Here is a 20,050-nt window from a genome sequence, read left to right on the forward strand (position 1 = left end):
GAAGAAATAGAAGAAGAATGGAACAATCACACGGACACATACAACACAGATGTTTTAGCTAATATGAAACACTAGTCTAGTAGTGTGGCTTTTAGGCTTGTGTCACTCAAGAGATTCAACTAACACATCCACACACACATACACGCACAAAAATACACACTGAATTGGAACTGCCTTTAAATCCTAAGAGCTTTGTAACGGCTCTAAGGCTCAATGTCATACAAAGCCCTGTAACCTGGGTTTCTCTCTCTGTTTGTGTCTCTTGTTTTTTTTTTTCTCTCTGTCTGTTAATCTGTTCCTCTCCAGTGTCTTACTAAGCCGTGTTACATGTTACAAGCCCTGTTATTTTTTCTTAAATTCAGCTGAGGTAGTCTCAACTAGAAATACAGGTCATTCCAGCTATTTGAGAAAAAGTTGATAACTAGTGCATTTGAATGAGAGATGCGGATGTATGAGAGTGAACATGGTTGTAAAGGAAAAGAGAGGAATAAAGAGAGAGCAGGGTACAGAGATGGGACACAGGATCTTTTAACAAAGGTTCCACGTAAAGCTTCTATATTACTGGATCATATTTGTATTTAATATTTACAACAACTTTTGGATTCTCATTTATTCCATAGTGGCTCTGTAAGTCTCTTATTGTATTTTGGTGCTGCTCTGTCCTCATTCTAACCCAGCTCTGTCATTTTCCTATTAACCGCTAGAATAAAGCATGTGAGATTAGGACAATAGCTCGGTTTCCACCAGAGAGCTAAACAGGACTAGCCAGGACTTAGTCATTATTAGCCTGTTTTCTATGACAGTGGCAAACACTGGCCAAGGCTTTCTCATTATTTGTCATGTTAGATTTTCTGCAAAACAGCATTACTGTATAAGGAAAAAAATGTACAAAGTTTAGCATCCTGTTGCCAGTGGGACGCATTTTAAGTAGGGCTATAGTTTCTAATACACACTTGATGCTTTGAATCATAAACAGACTGAATTGGAGCTGGGACAATACGTCAATAAAATGAAGAGTTTAGACGGGATAAAAAAGAAAACTGTGTTGCAGTGTTTCCCGAACAGTTACTGTAGCTGCAATTGTTGCAATCTTTATTTACGTTAGAAATAAGTGGTTCATGAGAACTTTTGTTGTAGCCATCAATGCTAATCTCTTGGACACCTCTTGTGCTTTCTGTAAAGGTGTCATCACAAGGTATGAGGTCTTCCTACGTGGACCAATGGAAACACAAAACCTTTCAAGTATACCAGTTGAGAGGAAAGTATTCTTCAGCTCTGGTTGGTTGGATCCAAGTGTTTCCCCAGAAACGCAGCAAACCAACAGGAGCACACTGTCACGCCCTGAGAACAGTACAGTTGTAGAAGGTCTGCAAGCGTTTTCCACCTATCAGATGAGAGTTGAGAGCATCAATGTGGCAGGAAGAGTCACATCAGGGTGGACCACAGCACGCACCATGGAGGGAGGTTTGTATCGATTAAACTTAGTCACTGTTGTTGTTTACCCAGATACAAAAAGTTATGGGGTGTCTCTGGGCATCTGTTTCTGTTCAAATTTCAGTTTATGTCGGTACAGTAGTTGGGCTGCATTGACGCTTCCTCTAATATGACTCTGATCAGCTTTGGTTGTTCCTACGTAGTGAAATAGATAGGTTAGTAGGTAAAAAAAGTAGGTAGTGGAATTGGAAAAATTATAAAGTTGCTGTTACTGTAACCTAGATATTAGATGTCATTGCTGTGGTGGCTTGTAAATGCTGTGGTGTTATAGTCACATATGAGGCTGCTGACCTTTTCTCCAAGGTCAAGGTTTTTACCTACAGCATAAGCTGTGGACAGGAAATGTTTATATGCTGTAATGACAGAAATCCTAGATCTGAATAACCACCAAAAACATAATCAAGTGATGTTTGTGATGTCAAAAGCTGTTCACTGGAGAATTTTCCTGATGGATGTAAAGAAAAATAAATTATATTAAAAATAAATAAATAAATAATTAAAACAAAAACCAAGAGGTATTTGTCAGAAGAAATATAGAGAAAGGAAATAGGGAATGAGGCAGGAAATTTAAAAAAAAAAATGTGTGTGGGGGAGGGGAAACTCATTAAGGTATTTGAATTTCAAAGAGATGATATGGCTCATTAGGACTAAATGATTGCCTCCAACATCAGTCTAAGCTATGTGTCTGGATAACAAGCATATGATAACACCATTTTAAATGTGGAGTGTGTGTCAGTGTTTTGCACGCGCACATGTGCTGTGTTAGAGAGGAAGAGTGTGACTGTGGTTATGTCTACCATGAATCACATTTCACAGCATATTTCACAGCTAGATGCCATCAACAGAAGAATAAAAGAATGTCTTCTCTCTAATCTGTCATGTAATAGTGGCTTTCACAACCATAGAATTATGGAATACTTAAATCCATTAAGTCCACATAATATCCACTAAGTAAAGATTTTTAGTGTGTCTTCGTGTCTAAATTTATATTTTGCTTCTAATTATCCAACTGTAAAAGGTTCACTTTTAAAATGTTAAGTGGCAATAGTTCGCTGTCTAATCCTTTAAATCTCAGAGATTGACATCAAACAGGTTTTACCATCAGAAACAAATAATCTAATAATCTAAAAAAATGCATCTTTTAGAGACACTATTTTGCACTGATATTCAACTATAAATAAATGAAAAACACTGTCAAAACAAATCTACCAGTCTAGAGTACAGCCAGTGATTTGGGTCTTATTCTCACCCTTTCTTACCTGAATAAGGAGTAAGAACTACTACTTTTTGTCTACATATTATGTACTTAACGCAATCGAATTCATTCTGGAAAATGCAGAAGTTAGTAACTGAAGGTGAAGACACAGCATGCTGATATGCAAGGATTCGTTCAATGTGGTGAATGACAAAATTTCATCTTAAAAAAACTTTGGAAATATAATCTTACTCAAGACACACAGTGATAAGGAATAATTTTTCCTTCAACAAGAGGTTGTTAAATTATCACTCTGAACTCTTACATGAGTTCCAGATTTTAGGGAGTATCATCTTCTATTGAATTCTATTGAAAATTTCCAGATACAATTTGTGTGTGATGTGATGTCTTTTACTTAATTTAAACTGTATTAAATATTAAAGTATTTAGAAACAAGCTGCTGTTGTAGCCAGGGTCCAAAATTAACTTTTATCTGCCAATGGCTAGTAAACTGAAAAAGTTTACTGGCCAGAACACCAACTGCTCATAAAACTGCACAAGATAAAATGTCATTAAAAATGACAGACATCATTTTTTTTCTCCAGTGTACATTTTACTAGCATTTGGCGAGTGGCAGGTGCTTATTTAGGACCAAACTTCTCTCTAAGGTTTTCATAAATAGATAAATAATAATTGTGTTAGCAAGTGAAGGATTACTGGTCACATAATTGAAGAACTGTTGATCAGAGCTTGAATCCTTATTATTTTGTTCACCTTCAGCAGGAGATTGATATCAGAAATCTGTGTAAGCTAACTTGTTAACTTAGCTCTGGGTTGAAGCTAGTCCAGCATTGTTCCCTAAAATATCCCATATTTTCTAGCCTTGTTGTTCTGTTGTCATTTGCCAATGTGCATAAATGCTGTGTTAAAGATGAGTTAATAGCTAAAGGTGTGATAGGTAAACATTCATGTGTGTTCCCATGTTAGTCCCAGAGTTGATGGCCCCTCCAGAAGTGTCTGCACTGTCATCCACCAGTCTCAAAGTTTCGTGGAGCTCTGCTGAAGGTCAAGGGGTTATTGCCAGAGGACAGGTGACAGAATACCGGGTCAACCTGCTCACAGAGCAGACCAACAATCCTTATGCTCCTCCGGTGGTTAGTCAGGTAAGATGCACGCACACATGCACTTGCACCTAATGAGTAGGGCAACTGAAAAAGGTAAAAAGTCTGTATATACAAAGTTTTTTTTCAACTGATGTTTTACCGTTTTTTTATTCTATATACTGTATATGTATAGAAATTGCTCTCACCTCCCCTGCAATGCTCTTGTCCTCTCTTTTCTTAAATAGCTTTATTTTACAACAGAATTTCTCTCTCTTTTTTCAGGTCTTACACAGGACAGGACCGTCGTCACAGCCTGTTTATATAGTGAAAGAACTGAAGCCTTACCGTGTGTACAACTTCACTGTTACACTCTGCACAAAGACAGGTTGCATTACCAGTCTGCCAAGCACAGGACGGACGCTGCCAGCAGGTAAAACAAAAACAGCACAAAAGCTCACATGAATGCAGATAAACATAAACAAATGCATCACACCACTATGAAACTCTATATAATATGTTTGAAAATAGGGAAATACTAACAGTGCCGATGTATTGGACCCTTTTATATAGTCTGTTCAAGGCAGGATTGTTACACCTTTTTTCTGGTTCACCATTCTGTATAAAAGGAGTGAACACAGAATGGATGGGCATTGTTGTTCCGGCAGTAAGTCGGCAGCGGAGGTAGTCCGAAAACCAGATCAATGTCTGAGTGAAATGGAGATCTGATATAATGGAACAGATGCAGATGCTGTAGTGGTAGATGTGACGCCGGCAAGCTTTCTAAAATCACACACAAGGGGAGGATTATGTCTGCATTGTTTGTGGTTCAGTGTAAACAAGCAAAGTTGGCATAATGGGAGGTCTTTTTAATGGAAATTAAGTGGGACCTGTCTTTAAAACAGACAATTATCTGTTTAAATGACAATGGCAGATCAAGTGTGCAGTGTTCTCTCCATCACACCTGCAAAACAAGCCTCGGACGTACTGTGTGCACACACACACACACATCCAAAAGCACATAGTCAGTCACTGGGTACTTGAGTGTCGACAGCACTGGTCGTGTTAACCAGAGGGGATATTCATGGCAAGCGGCAGTAAAAACAATTTACTGTTAATTACAAGGAGAAAAATGTGGCGTAGCTCACACTTCCTGCTGGCCATGAATCAAAAACACACACACACACAGTTACAGAAACACCCATATTACGTGTCTCTCTCTCTCTCTCTCCTCTTTAGATTTATAACCATTATGGAAGCAGGATGAATTAGCTGTGTTTAATAACTCAGGCACAAATCTCTGGGAATGAGATGAGCACTAATTGATCAGTGCAGGATGACATAGACACACACACACACAGAATTTCTATGCAGTGTCTTAATCTGTCTGTTTCTTGCTGACAGTCTGTTGCTTTCTCACTTTTTCACTCAATCTATCCTTCACATCCATCTCTACCTGGCGCTTTCACTTAAATACAAAATAGCACATGGCAGCACAGAGACATGAATCATTCTGCAATATCTGTATGTATTGCACACTTGACCCTCCAACACAATTTTCCATCTGTTCACGCATGGTCTTTACTCTTGCTGTTCATTTTATGTTTTTTTATGTTTTGTTTTTGTTTTGTTTATTCTTTTTGGTGAATAGACAATGGGTGCGCTGAGTGGATGTGAAAAAAAACCTTTCATCTATAAATACTTGCTCAGGGATTTGCGCTTTTGAACATGCTCTAAACAGCTACATCTGTTGACATAGCGAATATTTTCATTTCATACAGTTCTCAAAAAGTCCTTCCTTATGTTTATTGTGATGAATGATACTTCATATTGTAATCGGCGGACTTTTTAAATGTATTTTTAATGGCTACATCTGTTGACACAGCCACAATGTTTATTTCAAGTGATTCCAAAGACTTCTCTTGACTGTAATACAGTACAATACAATATGGCTTATTGTACCCAGTTGACTTTTTGAATGTATTTTTAACAGCCACATCTGTTGCCACCGTTTTGTTTCATCCAACGCCAAAGATGTCCCTTGTTTCAAGTATAAGAAATGATAATGGCATATGCCGTTTGGAAGATTTTTCTTTTTTAATCTCAAAGAAATTTGCATAGAATGTGCTACTCCACTGGGTGTAGAGCTCCTGTTGTATTTCTACACCTCATATCACTTTTTTTCATTCTGTTTAAAACAATCATCTCAAGAGTTCACAGACAATTCTTAATGATAATTTTTGGAGAATAATCTAAGAGAGCTATTGGGAAGTGCACACCTCTTTAGTATGGTATAAAGACACTTCTACTCCTCCCCTATAGAAAGGCTGTGTTGTATTGTATCAATAGCAGGGAACAAAGAGCTGTAGTCATGAGATGGAAGAAAGTTCCAAAAAGCTCTTTACTACCAAACATACCCATTCTTACCCTGCAGAGAGAAATCCAAAAAAAAAAGTGTGTTTATATGAATTATATATATATCTGTTTTCTATCGATCTATATCTATATTATATCTGTTTGTTTGCTTCTTCTGACAAATTTAGCCAGTCATTTTTAGTAAAAATCCATGTATAGTTCCTATTTGTGGCACCTGTTGAGTGAAATCATCCTACCTGATTTGCCCACAAATCAGTCCAAAAGTTGATCTTCCAGTGGTATTCTACAGAAATGGAATAAACATAGTAAAATCACCTGAAAGGAACTCTGTTTGTGGAGGAAATTATCCTCACATGGAGCATACTCCTTGTAAGATCTACTTGAGCATGGTACTGATGCGCTGATAAATCTAGAGCACATAAGGCTGGGCCATTAGAGCCAGCTCCCATCTGCTGCAAGTGAGCAGACGGCATCTGCGAAACCACTGGAGTTACACCAAAGCACATGACTAAACATTAGTGCGCACACTGAGACAGACGTAACGACACAAGGAAAGCTCTCTCTCTCTCTCTCTGTCCATGTGTGTTGATGCATTTGCAGTTGTTTCATTGTGTGTGTCTTCCCACAAAGTTATCGATCACGACGTAAAGTGAGTGGCTAATCAGGGGCTGATGGTGATGTTTTATGTATCCTACATCCATAAAGGCTTGTTCTACAAGACATACACACAGAGAGACATACACACATACACACTCACACTGTAACACCACTCAACAGAACAGGAACTTTATTGATTTACGCATAATTGGCCTGAGGCCCTTCTTGAGGAGAGAAATATGCATGGCAAGGGATCGCCATGTCAATAAGTGGTGTGCCTGTGTGCGTGGTGTAACTGTACGCTAAGAGCCTGTTAAGACATGTCAGTCGCTGTAAAAACAGAAAACACACACACACATGCACAGTTGCTCCTGGGAGCTGGCCCATGATTTAGCTGCTTCATTACCATGTCGGCAGCTAAAATTAACCTTTCTGGTGGACTGTTAACCTTGCGTGTGTATGTGTGTGAGTGTGTGTGAGTGTGTGTGTACATGTGTGCTCAAGCACACTCATGATAAGGCAAGTGGCTTTCGTCAAACTGAATGTGCCATAGTGTTAAATACATTTCAGTGAATTAACAAGCAGATACGATAAATGAATACATGACACGCAAAGAATACAGGACAGCACTTTGGAAGGAATCAGTAGGGAGGAAAACTGTCTTGCATGACACATTACCCACACTCCAACATAAACACAAACACACTTCTCAGTTCTTGGAAGTTTGTCAAAGTTTGTAATGTTTTTCCCTGACATATACGTTTTGTGGATAGATAACTGGATGTCCAGTTTTTATGGTGTGATGGACTTGTGACCTATCCATGGTGCCTTCTGCCCAGTACATCCAGGGTGCTATAGCACCCCATAATTATAGACAGTCAACCTTATCCCCAATATAAGATACTAACTGATAAGTAGCATGTGGCGTTCTTCCGTACTTACAATAGCTATTTTGAGTTTATAACAGCTTTCATGTTGGCATTTATGGCAACATCCAGTGTACTTTGAGTACCCGGATGGTGTACTCATAACTGTCAAAAAGTTGAGTGTGAAACGCTTGACACTTCTCACCGCCAGTGGTCACCATCTTGGCTACATAGCGCAAAGGGAGAGACCACTGACCTGTTTTCAAACTTGTGAAAACAGCCAGGGAAGCTGCATCTTTTACAATGGTTGCAGCAGTGAACGTTGCAACCGTGAAAACACAGGCAGAAATCTTACAGGAAAGAACATGTCCTTAGTATAGGAATTCTAGTAATCTGCACAAAGAAAACAAACTCTGTGTTCATGTAGTTTTTAAAGAGTCCAGTCTAATCTTTGTGTACACACACTACCTGGGTGTTAACTGATGTCCAGTGCCATTATAGGTGTCTATTGATCTACCAGGGTGAGTGAATCCTCATCATACCCTAAGTAACATTACAGTCTCACAGTCAGACGTAACCCAGGGACACTCCAGTTTACTGAGGTCAGTCCAGTTTGATCAAACCTCAAAACCAGCAGAACGTAGTCCATTTTGCCACTGGGTTTCACTTAGAAGCCCAGGAACCCCGGCTTGCCCTCTCAGTGAGAGGCACAGTTGTTAACAAGATAATGGTATCCTACAGACTGTTACACACAACTACTTTCCATTTTCGAGATTCAATGCATTCAATGCATTTTCATCTACCTGTCTACTTTCTTGCCATCTGCCCTTAACACCAAAAAGAATAATTTGATTTCTAGCACATCTTACATCAAAGTAGTACACCACTGTTTAAAGCAAGGCTGTGTTGGCAAATGTATATGTGTGTGTGTGTCTTTGTCTGTGTCTGTGTGGCACAGTCGATGTTCTAAATGTCACCATAGCTCAATTTCAATAGACTGGTAAGGTATCGATTGGAAGTAATTTATGGTTTGATGTGCCAAGATGAGCCGCTTAAGACAAGCTGTCCACTTCCCTTTTAAGAGCTCTATTAGAACTCACACTTAAGATGGTCCGCATGTGTGTCACTGAGAGCTAATTTACTCCTACCACAGACCATTTAGACCATTACTGAAACACGAGCACACACACACACACACACACACGGAACACATGACGATGGAATGACACTTAATACACACACACATCTTTCCCATCTCTACACCAGTCCATCACTTGCTATGTTTCTGTCTCCATTCTTATGTATCTCCTCTCACCATATCAGCCGGTGTCTGGTTGATTTATTTATGATACACATAGAAACTGCAGCTCCAGTGGCTCCCAGTGTGTTTCAAAGGGACATTTAATTTAACATCTAAAGTGAAAGAAGGATATTAAATTGACCCTCTGTTAAATGAAAATGTGACTTTTGTCCACTCTGGACATATAATAGGCAGAAGAGTAATGCGCTAAAGTCATTCTACTTCAAAAATAAAATTAAATAAATAACATCAGCATCACAAAATATTTTATTTATGATTACAAAGGCAACATTAGAATGTTTTTGAGTATGCTATGAGTTTGTTGACAAAACACTGTATGGTAAAAGAAAGAAGGCAGCTCACAAATCTACATAGTATGAAAATCTAATTAAAATATTGGGAAAGTTCTTTTTTGCATACAGCTGACATTCAGTCTTTAATTTTCTATCTTTCTGTCTTCAGCTCCAACAGGACTGTTTCCACCTCGATTGCATCCAGTGAATGAAACCACCATTCAGATAGAGTGGGACCCCCCAGTCCAACTGAATGGACCACACCCACTATATCAGGTATGTAAGAGTATTGGTTTACAGTACATACAGTATCTGCAAGTTGGCAATGTTATTTGATTCATTTTTGTGTGTTTGTGAGTTTTTGCAAGAAAATATTTATACCCATTCACAGCCTACAAATGCTTGTTCTGGACTAGTGCACAGAATGTAATTTAGCGTGGTTTTTAGCCATGACAGCGTCATGGCTTTAGGGATGACAGTGTCTGTTGGTCGGGCTGCCACTTTGGGCCAGAGTGAAATATCGCAACATCTAGTGGATGGATTGATGCAAAATTTAGTGCAGACATTTGCGGATGAATTCTAATGATTGACCAGCTGTAATTTATGTTTATTGTAATTAGTAATTGTTAGCATACTAATATGCTAAATTCAGAGGGAGAATATGCTATAAAAATTATACTTGTTTAGTTAAGTGTAGCTTTAGCCTCTTAGTCTTGTTCTATTGTTGTATCTTAATTTTTCCTGGACTTGGAGAATATAGTAATTTTTGTGATTTTGAATATATTCAGCTGAAGCTGAACAAGGGAACAAGTGTATGATTTTCATAGAATTTTTGCATATGATTACATTTTGCAAATAATTAAAAATATGACAAACATGAAATAAATATTTGCATATTATTGCTGTAAAAAATTCTTATTCTTATTTGAGGTCATTATTATTTTTCCAGGTGGAGAGGACAGATGTGTCTCTCTCTGATCCACAAGTTCCTGTTGTCAGAGGAACCAGATTCCCCGGAAACAGTTACTACCAGTTTCCCAGTGACACTCTTCCCGTCAACACTGACTTTACAGGTAGTATATCTTGGTACATGCAGATCTCTCTGTGTGTATCAGAAAATGGACAGCATGTCTGTCTGCATCGTTGTAAAGTGTGTATGTGGGTTTGTGTGCGCCTGCGTGCATACAAACCTGCTTTGTGGGTATGTTTTTTGTGTTGTGCAGTGAACGTGCTGCAGTGCCTCAGCCTTCCAGTGACACTCCTTTGGAATGACTTCCCCAGTCATCTTAAAGGTCAATTATCTTTCTGTTTACCAGCATCATTAGAGGGTTGAGCTGCACAGCCAAACATGTTCTGCTTCATCTGAGAACATCACCCAGTCTGACGCTCATAATTAATGACTGCTGATACTAATCAGTGGGATTTGAGCGGGCAAAGCTCTGCAACTGTCCTGCACAAACCTTGTATCATCAGTTATGTCTTTCTTTGTGAACACAATGCTTAAATTTGGGTGGTCGATAAAATCTTTCCGAGCCACATTAAAACTGTATGATAAAATGTCAAAAATGAACTTAAATCTGTGCGCCAACCAGTTTTAAAAAACTGACTTCCTGACTTTGTGGAGATAAAAGTTTTCATCTATAATCCTTGCATGTATCAATGCTCAACTGTAATTGAGCCAACAAAGCTGCCTGTGTTGGTCACAATCTTGTTCCATCCAAAATATCCAAATGTTTGCCCCCCACGTGGAAGGGATCCATGTACGGTTCATTTTCCATCTGAAATACCAGGAGTTCACAGTCCAAACAGTATGCAAATAATACAGATACTATTGAAGAACGCCACAGGATTTGACTGTGACCCTTTAGTGGCCTTTGAGATGGAAAGGTAAGAAAAGAGACTTTTAAATCAAAAGGATAAAGAAACAAATTGAAAAAAAATAACACCAGTTTTCATGCACACACACATAAATGGCATTTTCATAGCATCTTAGAGGTTAATAAAAATAAAGGTTTTGTAAAGGTCCTTTGAACGTCACAGAGAAGTTGAGAAAGAAGGTGGAGGTAAAGGTGGAGGTAAATAGTAACAAATGTTAACTATTCAAATTACAATAACAATTTAAAGTTTTCTGTTTATTATAATAAAACAGATTTTATTTTGTGACTTTCTGTTGAGGTTAGAGAAAACCATGTTTTGACACCACACATTTTTGTTATATAACATAAGAAATTCACGTTGCCCACACTAACGTCCGCTGTATTAGACATGTTAGAAACATGTCTAATACAATCTACTAAGAGCAAATAAATCTTTAATATTAAAATGTTATAATTTTGACAAAATCAGATACGGTTAATACTGGGATTGCAAGTCTTGTGTGTTCACCTCTCCCATAGTTTCTTTTCACCTCAAACGATAACTTTTGTTTTATGCATGTGAGTGCTTTAAGTGTATATGACTATATGAATAGGAAACAGACAGAGCTTAGACAGAGCTTGCTGACTAAGCAATTTTTTAAAATTATAGTACTTAAAAATCACTATTCAGATTTTTTTATCTTGCATTCGTCTTGTTTAAAAGTAATGGATAACTCTTTAAATATTATCATTTTCTCTGTGTTCTTTGGAGCTGAATTGTAATACAGTGTATGGTTGTCTTACTGTAAATTAGTAAAAATGTTTTCTGGTTAATTGTTAAGAAATCCCAACAGCTGACTTACCTCTTATCCTTTATCTTTACTCATGGTTTCAGGTTCTTGTTCGTTGCTCTCTCTGAAGAGTTAGTTTTCTGAAGAGAAACTCAAAGCTCAAATCAACAAATGATGATTTTTGTAAATACATCTCTCAGAGCATTACCAGCAAATAGATGATGATTTTTGCTCTTGAGTGTTTCGTCTCATCTCTCTGACTCTCCTCCTTCATAAAGGGTAATGGATCAGACGATCACTTTCAGACCGGATCTATTCTGGACCATCAATGTGTCGGCAGTCCTCAAACCATCGCCCTTTTACAGCCATCAATACTAATAGCATCATCTACAGACAATTATTCCCATCGAAGCGCACGGAACAGCGAACAAATCAAAGCCAAATTGGATTATGAATGTAATGCAGTGTAATGCCCCCTCGAGAGTCAATTGATCAGAGACTCGTCAATCGTTGGTGTCTTGTGAAAACCTAGTAACTCCGGCAATGACAACTGTTAAATTTTCATATGAATTGAATCTTTGCATAGTCTTTCATGTTCAGTTTCATAATACGACCCAACATCAGTCAAAACAAAATTTGAATTATACATTCCTTTGACATTAGGTTCTTTTGAGTCGTGAGAAAACTTTACATATGAGTTTTCTTTTTTTTTTTTTTTCCCCAGCAGCAGCATAGATACCTCAGAAGATCCTGATGGGTTTTCTGTAGGAAACAGAAGATCATCATCATTTTTCTCCATCAACATTATGATGCACCATTCTAGGAATATTAATAATTTGTTGTTTCCTTAGATAGTTCATCAGGGCTCTGACTGCAGGCTTTTTTATTTCCTAAGCATGTAAATTAAGGACAGATCTTTCAGGAGGGCCAGTATTATGTATGTTAAATTCAGTTAAGATCAAAGTGGTTTACCATGTAAAATCACTTGATATTTGCCCTTTTCACCTGTAATTTTGTGACCACTTTACCGAAATTATTTTCAGCCAAATAGGTTGTTTTCCATGTGCAGTCATTGTTAAAGAAGTGCACATTACCATAAATGATAAGTCTGTGCACTTGAGATAAACGATGCTTCTTAATGCTGAATGAATTTAGGGCAGTGGAGGTCAATATTTACCACACTGAATCTTACTTTAGGTAAAACAGGATTACAACTATATGTAATCATGCTGTGATATGAATACCCTGTAAGTGCTTGTTTCCATAAATTCATGTTAGTCCATTCATCTTACCTATAATGTTTCTCTATCTTTCTTCTATCTAAAACCCTGTGATGTGACTTCCTACTCTCCTTGTTCATCTTTGAATTGGGGACTCTCGGTTAAAACTGAACTGTGTTATTCTTTGTAAAAAAAAAAAAAATAATGTATTTAAATTGATACTAGTTCAAAACAGATTATATAGTCCTCTCTCCTCATTTATAATTTTTCAGCATTTGAGCCTGAAATGGGCTGATTGTAATGACGATGATGGCCTGCTCATATTTTCACTAATCCAGATGTATTTCTTCAACCCACAGTAAATGAAGAGAGATGAAACATCACAAACATATTTTAGAAAAAAAAAAAGAACAAAAAATGAATGCAGGAACAAATAGACTTGGATAATTTCCAGACACGTCTAATACAGTACATTGCTGCAGCACTACTGCAGCAACTGAACAGGAAAGAGGGAAATGTTAAATGATACAAATTATTTTTCCTTAATTAATATGATTGATTGCCAGGCATTGACGTTGAGAGGAGAGGGGGAGAAATGTGTGAAGGGAAAGTTTGCACAGACATCATTAGTTTTTCCCCATTTAAAGATTAATCAGAAGAGGCTGGGCTCTTTAATTCTGTCATTTGTATATTTAATGGGCTGCTGCAGAATCTATGGGTGTAATTAGCTAGCTGCCGCGCTCTCATTAATACGCCAGGCTCTGATTAATGCCAGCAGAGAGCTAACATGACTGGAGTTATTCAGGTTATGTTGTGTAGATGATTACACACAACCTCCACTGTTTACTGAGACAGAGAGAGGAGAAACAATACAATAACACATCAAACAATTCTACCTAATAAATAAGACTATATTCAAAACTTAAAAGAGTTTAGTATTGTTACTTGTTAATGTCACATATTGTGGAATGTAACATAAGTTCTTTCTGGTCGCCGCAAAGAGACATGAACATTCAGTATGAACAATCAGTTCCATTTAAAACAGTCCTTACTAATTTTTAATTTGTTAAAAGCTCAATTTGAACAATATAATTCTATCACTTAACTCCAGAGTTGATGAAGTGAATATAATTGGTTTTATGTACTTGTAGGTCATAAAATGTATTCTTTACAGTACATTAAGTAATATATCACTCATTTAAAAAAAAAAAAAAAAAAAAAACTTCCGAATTTGACACAACAGCACTGTCAACAGTACATTGACGTGTTTATTGATGAAGGTCTCAGAAAGAAAAAAAAATCTTTTTCGAACTCTTCGGGGTCCAACCAGAGAGAGAGAGAGGCTGCATTGACTTGATATACTGCATTGCGTGCTGTAATGCTGCTGGTGGTTTCTAAACAAATAGCCACAACATGTAAAATCTTTATTATGAATCACATATGCCATGTTTTTGCGTTACCGATGCTGTTGACGATGGTGTTTTTTGCTCAGTTGTCTGTTGGGTGATCAGTCTCTTCAGCACTTTGCCCCAAAACTGGATTTCTTCCCCGTCAAAAGGCCAGATTGCTGTTATTGTTTGTGGTCCCTGACCAAACTTTCCACTAATTCACGAGAAGTATCAGAATGTGACGGGCAGATTGCCAGGAGCACAAAGTGAACACATTTATGCTCCCCAGAGGCTGATCCTGTAATCTGTTAGATTGTTTCGCACATTCATCCTCCTAAGGGGATGAACGGTTGGTTTTAATAACCCCATGATTAGTGCCACACTTAAGGCAAACTTTGCAAATTTTTTTTCCATTTTGAAAAACAGTAGACCAGTCACTAAAGTAATTACTTTGGGGAAGACAAGTGACAATATGTAAGAAGTTCATTATACAGTATATCAGATTTAAATTTGATTAACTGGTTGTCTTTACTTTTTTACAATCAATTATTTATTATTGTTTAGTCGTGTAGTATGTGTGAGGACTGAAGGTCTGTTGAAGAAAGTGTTTGTATACATGGAGCATTATCTTGAGTCTGTATGTTTTTGTGAATCATTGATGTGCACTCTCAAGTAAAAAAGTGCATGCTGGTGTTTTGTGTTTGTGTGGTTGCATTGTGCAGCAAGTGTCTTCATGGGGGTATGCATGTTTGTGTGTGCGTGCTCGCATGTATTCTGTCTATGCAACTGAGTCACCTGTCACGATGCGTGCCCAGGTTTGTCTGTTGATGGCTCCAAAGTGGTTGTCAGTGTGAAGTAGCACAAGTCCTGTGGGGAAATCTGAAGGTAGTAATGCTGAGCACAAGCAGTGTCACTTAGACATTCACATGTACATTTGGACCAAACACCTTGGCCAAGCATGTGTTGACAGTCTGCCCCTCACTTTCACACGGGCTCATGCAAACATACTGTACATTACATGCAAACACCAGCAGCTTAATAGTGACCTCTATGCCATTGAAAATAATGTCGGGAAATCCATTTCAGCAATTAATTACTACTGTTTGGCAGCTGTGCTACTCATTTACTGGACCATTTGATATCTGGACTACTGCATCTGTATCATGCATTGTAGCAAAGTTCAGGATATTGCACAACATTTGAGGAAGGATTAATAGTTATGTTGTAATGGTTACACCATAGTTAGAACTGTAGAAGAAAGTTGGGATACATGGGAAGGAGCAAAGTTGGGAGTAAAAGGTAAAAAGAGAATTGAAGATGCAAAGAGAGAAACATTCACACACATTCAAGTGGCAATAGGTGAAGAACAATAAGGTCAAGAAAAAGACGAGGAAGGTTAAAAGCAGAGGGAAGAAAGAAAGGAAGGGATGAGAGATCAGGAGAGTGTGGTAAAGAGAGAGAAGGTTAAAACGGGATAATGTAATGTCAGGGATCTGTCATGACTTCACTCATCTTCATGATGACAAGGTCATGAATGTAAATGACACATGGCTGCTTGATGTACAGAATGAATGTCCAATGTAAAGAACATTTTTGTTTTGTCTTTTTTAGCTGTAGACAACACCCACAGTTACTGTACATTTCTATTTCATCTAGATGTCTTTATAAATCATTAACCTAGGTAAAACTATTGATTTTGTGCACTATTTGTGATCAGTTCACATGTGGACCACTGAAATACAACAAGTTTAAGAGGACACTTACATTTATTCCTTTATTTAGAAGCTTTTCAGCCTTTCATTTTTGAAAAGAAAATGTCACGATTCTTTCCTGTTATTCTTTTACACGTACGTATGTGCATATACAAGATTTTGCACAAATTGTAAAGGTGTCAGGAGTATAAAGGAGATAAATTTGTGTTTTCGGACTATGAAAATATGATTGACTTGACTTGACAAGTGCAAGTCACAATCTTTTGCTGTAAACCAAAAGCTATAGAATAACAATAGATCCAGTTAGAACTAAACCTAAAGTAACAACACAGAAAGTACTTTTCATTCCAAATAGCATAAAAACTGGGAGCTCAGAGAAATGGCTGATCTGCATTCATCTTGTGCTTACCGTGTAACTGTTTGACTTCTCTCGATGTTAAGTGAATTCACACACTAATTATTTTGCTAACACCGGCTTCTGATGAACCCGGGACTGCCTCCGTTCAACTCCTTAGATCTTCCCACACTAATGTTTTCTACAGAGACAGACGGAGCTGAGGAAACACACACGTACTCATACACACACATAAAACCGTATGATCTGTGTCGCTATGTGGATCTAGTAGTGGATTAAGATTCATTCTCTGATCCATAGTAACATGACAAGACAGTACGCTGGATGAATTCTCTGCTCCGTGTGTGTGCATTAGAGAAACCCATAAGTTTCCCACATTGCTGAATCTTTGATGCACAGTATGAATTTAACAAACGAGGCACCTCACCATTTATGACAGAGGAGGGATAGCTGTGTTGTTTTTGATGCAGTAGATACCACTATTTGGTCAGTTATTGCTCTGCTCAAAGATTAAATTATGTAATATATATATATATATATATATAATTGATCAAATCAAAGTGTTTATTCAGAAGGTCTGGAGTTAGAAGGAACAAACATAAATATAGCATACATACAGAGATGGTCTCTGTTAATTTAGATGGTAAACACTGGGTGCAGAGTGATATCTGCTGGTAAATGGTCAATTTTAACATTGAGACAATACAGTTGCGCCCACAACTCAACCCCAGAGCGTCCAGTGTCTCAAGTTTAAAAGGTTACATCCTGCTCTAAGTCTTAAAAGTGACGCGTAACATGGATCCTCAGTTTCACAATAGTGTACTTGGATAGTTTTACAATAGTATGAGAGAATTTGAGTTGTGTTGATAGCATTAGATGTTGTCGTCCCTGTTAAATTAATTCCTGAGGAAAAAATGAAAGTGAATTAAATCTTTTGCTCTCTCTCTCTCTCTCTTTCTCTGTCTCTACGAACACACCTGTCCCTGATCTTACTTTGTGTCAGGTATTGAGCTGAGTTTCAAGACTCGGTCCCCAGATGGCCTGCTGGTCTCTGCTTTCTCTCCTGGAGATCAAGAAGAGTTCCTGGCTGTTCAAATCAAAAACGGACACCCTTACTTTTTGTTTGACCCACAGGTATGTACTTTTGATTTTATGCTGTTAAGAACATGAGTCATGAGTGCAAAGAACTTTTAATATGTGCAGTAATATAAATCAATCATATGGCTAAAACAAACTCAAGAAAGTGTTTTCTCTGTGTCTTATGTCTACATCAACCAAAGATAGCAATTCTTTTTTAAAAGTAGGAGGGGAGTGAATGTAGTTTTTTTTCTTCTTTTTTTTTAATATTTTTTGAGTGAAATTCTTCATATCTTTTGTTGAGGAACTTGTGAATTTTGTCTGGGTCTACTGAGTGAGAAGCATCTCCATCTAGCTCAAATACCATTACACACAGACATGGAGTTGCAGCAAGCGTGCTGTTGTTTACGGCTCTGTCCCTGTGGCCATTTTACCCATTTTGTTATACCATTGCATAAATGCTTCCCATCCACATTCTCTCATTTGTTTCTGTCTCTTACTTTATTAGTTCATCCCACTCACTTCACTTATTTGCTCACCTTCACCTGTTTTTTGTCTTTTTATCTTCTGATCCCCCTCTGTCTCTTACTTTCTTTCTCTCTTTTTCTTCCTCTCTCTCTCTCTCTCTCTCTCTCTCTCTCTCGCTCCCCATGTCTCCCATTTTCTCACTCACTTGCTCTCATCTAATAAATGTGATCTGTAGCCCCTCATTGGTTTCTGTCAGGGAGACAGGGAAAGGGGAAAAAACTTTGAAAGTGTGTCAACGTTTGAATTGGACTGCAATTAACTCATTCCCTGCAGTCACCACGCGTGAATACCAATTGCAAGCTAATTAAGCTTTGCACTCTTGCACACATACACACGCACGCACACACAGACATACATAGCCTTGCTTCCCTTATCCATCCATACAGACACATGTAGAGGGGTTAAAGAGTCAACGACTTCGATGATGAAAGTGATGATGGGAGATGATTACACATACTTCCATGAGGCCACCAACTAATTACACACTCTGACAAACACACGCATACACACTTGCACTTTTCTTCCTCATCACTATCACTATCACTATCACTATCAAAAAGTCTTCATCAAAATGTAGCTATAGGATGTATCTGTGTGCACAAAGGGGTGTATATCACTGAACAGATCCTTGTTGACTTTCAATGTTGATGTGTGTGTATGGTTATGTGTACTCCTGGATGTGCAATGGACTGGATGTGTGTCTCCAACTGGGTTGATTCCTTTGTTTAGGCTAGTTTTGGGTAATTAACAGTGGGAGTGGTGTCATGGCTTATTAGTGTTCCCCTAGATACATATAGCTGGGCCCATTACTTCCCCCTATTAGCCTGTTGAGCTAGCCTAATGGGATTACCAGTGCAGAGGGGGGTAATTTAGCATGACACAGGAAAGTGATATGCTCATAAATATGTGCACATGCGAGCTGCCACACACACATACATTGAAACACATGAACACTCAAAAACATTTTCTGTCACATGTAGAAGAGATAGACCAAAGCACTGGAGTTTAATTACAGTCAAAACTATTTAGCACACATGCTGAAACACATGTATGCACACAGACATACAGTTTACACCTTGTTGATGTAGGTAAGTAGCGTTAGGTAACAGTAGCTACATATACTACTTACTTAGGTAAGTAGTATATGTAGCTACAGGTAACTACAGTGTCTGTCACAGACTTTAATGCCATAATACACATGAAACACTCATCACAGATTCTAACAGTAGCTACTTAAATGTAGTCACTGTCTGTTAAACAAATTTGCAGCCACACAGTGACACACTGTTTTTTATGCTACCAGCGATGCATCTTGATTCTCTCATGGCTCTGTAGCACTGATGGCTCTTGCTAAAATCTCAAAAGCTGTAATTTACAGTCTTTTAGCTTTTGGTGAACAAAATGCTGTAATCTTAAATTTACCACTAATTGGTGCTGCTTAAATGTGCATGTAGAAACAGCAGTACTGCTCTATAGGAGGCGACACCTCTTTTGCTCTTTTTTGCAGATGCCTATTAAACTTAAACTTGAAATGACTGCCAGGATTAACCACATTGGCAGTAGGGTCTCACAAACTGGGGAGTAACCCTGTTTGTTAAGATCTCCTTAAAGTGAAATGAGATGGCATAACAGTACATATGCCACCAGTGCCACAGGTACCTGGCGGAAGTGTCGTGCGGAGTGGCAAAAAGGTCTCCTCCAGGTGCAAAAGCATAGCAAACTAAAGTCTGCAGATCATGAGGTGAATCCAGGAGAAGAGAGTGTGAATAGTGAGACAGCTTAGAGCTGTCCAAGTCCTGGTTTATTAACACCATCTGTACTCATCTCTCACACACCTCATTCAGGTGCACTACACCACAAATGGAGGCTACAGGGATGAAACTCACCAGGTCTTTGCTGAAA

The 20,050-nt window shown here is 38.1% G+C and overlaps 1 protein-coding gene across 1 annotated transcript in view; it reads left to right on the forward strand.

Annotated features, from left to right (window-relative positions):
- ush2a (Usher syndrome 2A (autosomal recessive, mild)) overlaps positions 1-20,050 on the forward strand; it is a 189,552-nt gene that overhangs the window by 53,111 nt on the left and 116,391 nt on the right. The window contains exons 24-29 of the mRNA XM_041037694.1: positions 1,183-1,464; positions 3,677-3,852; positions 4,075-4,222; positions 9,391-9,497; positions 10,171-10,294; positions 17,547-17,677. Of these exons, the coding sequence (XP_040893628.1) occupies positions 1,183-1,464; positions 3,677-3,852; positions 4,075-4,222; positions 9,391-9,497; positions 10,171-10,294; positions 17,547-17,677 (968 nt within the window). The remainder of the gene's footprint in view (positions 1-1,182; positions 1,465-3,676; positions 3,853-4,074; positions 4,223-9,390; positions 9,498-10,170; positions 10,295-17,546; positions 17,678-20,050) is intronic.

Source organism: Toxotes jaculatrix, chromosome 1 (genome assembly GCF_017976425.1).
Source record: "Toxotes jaculatrix isolate fToxJac2 chromosome 1, fToxJac2.pri, whole genome shotgun sequence".
NCBI classification, from domain to species: domain Eukaryota; kingdom Metazoa; phylum Chordata; class Actinopteri; family Toxotidae; genus Toxotes; species Toxotes jaculatrix.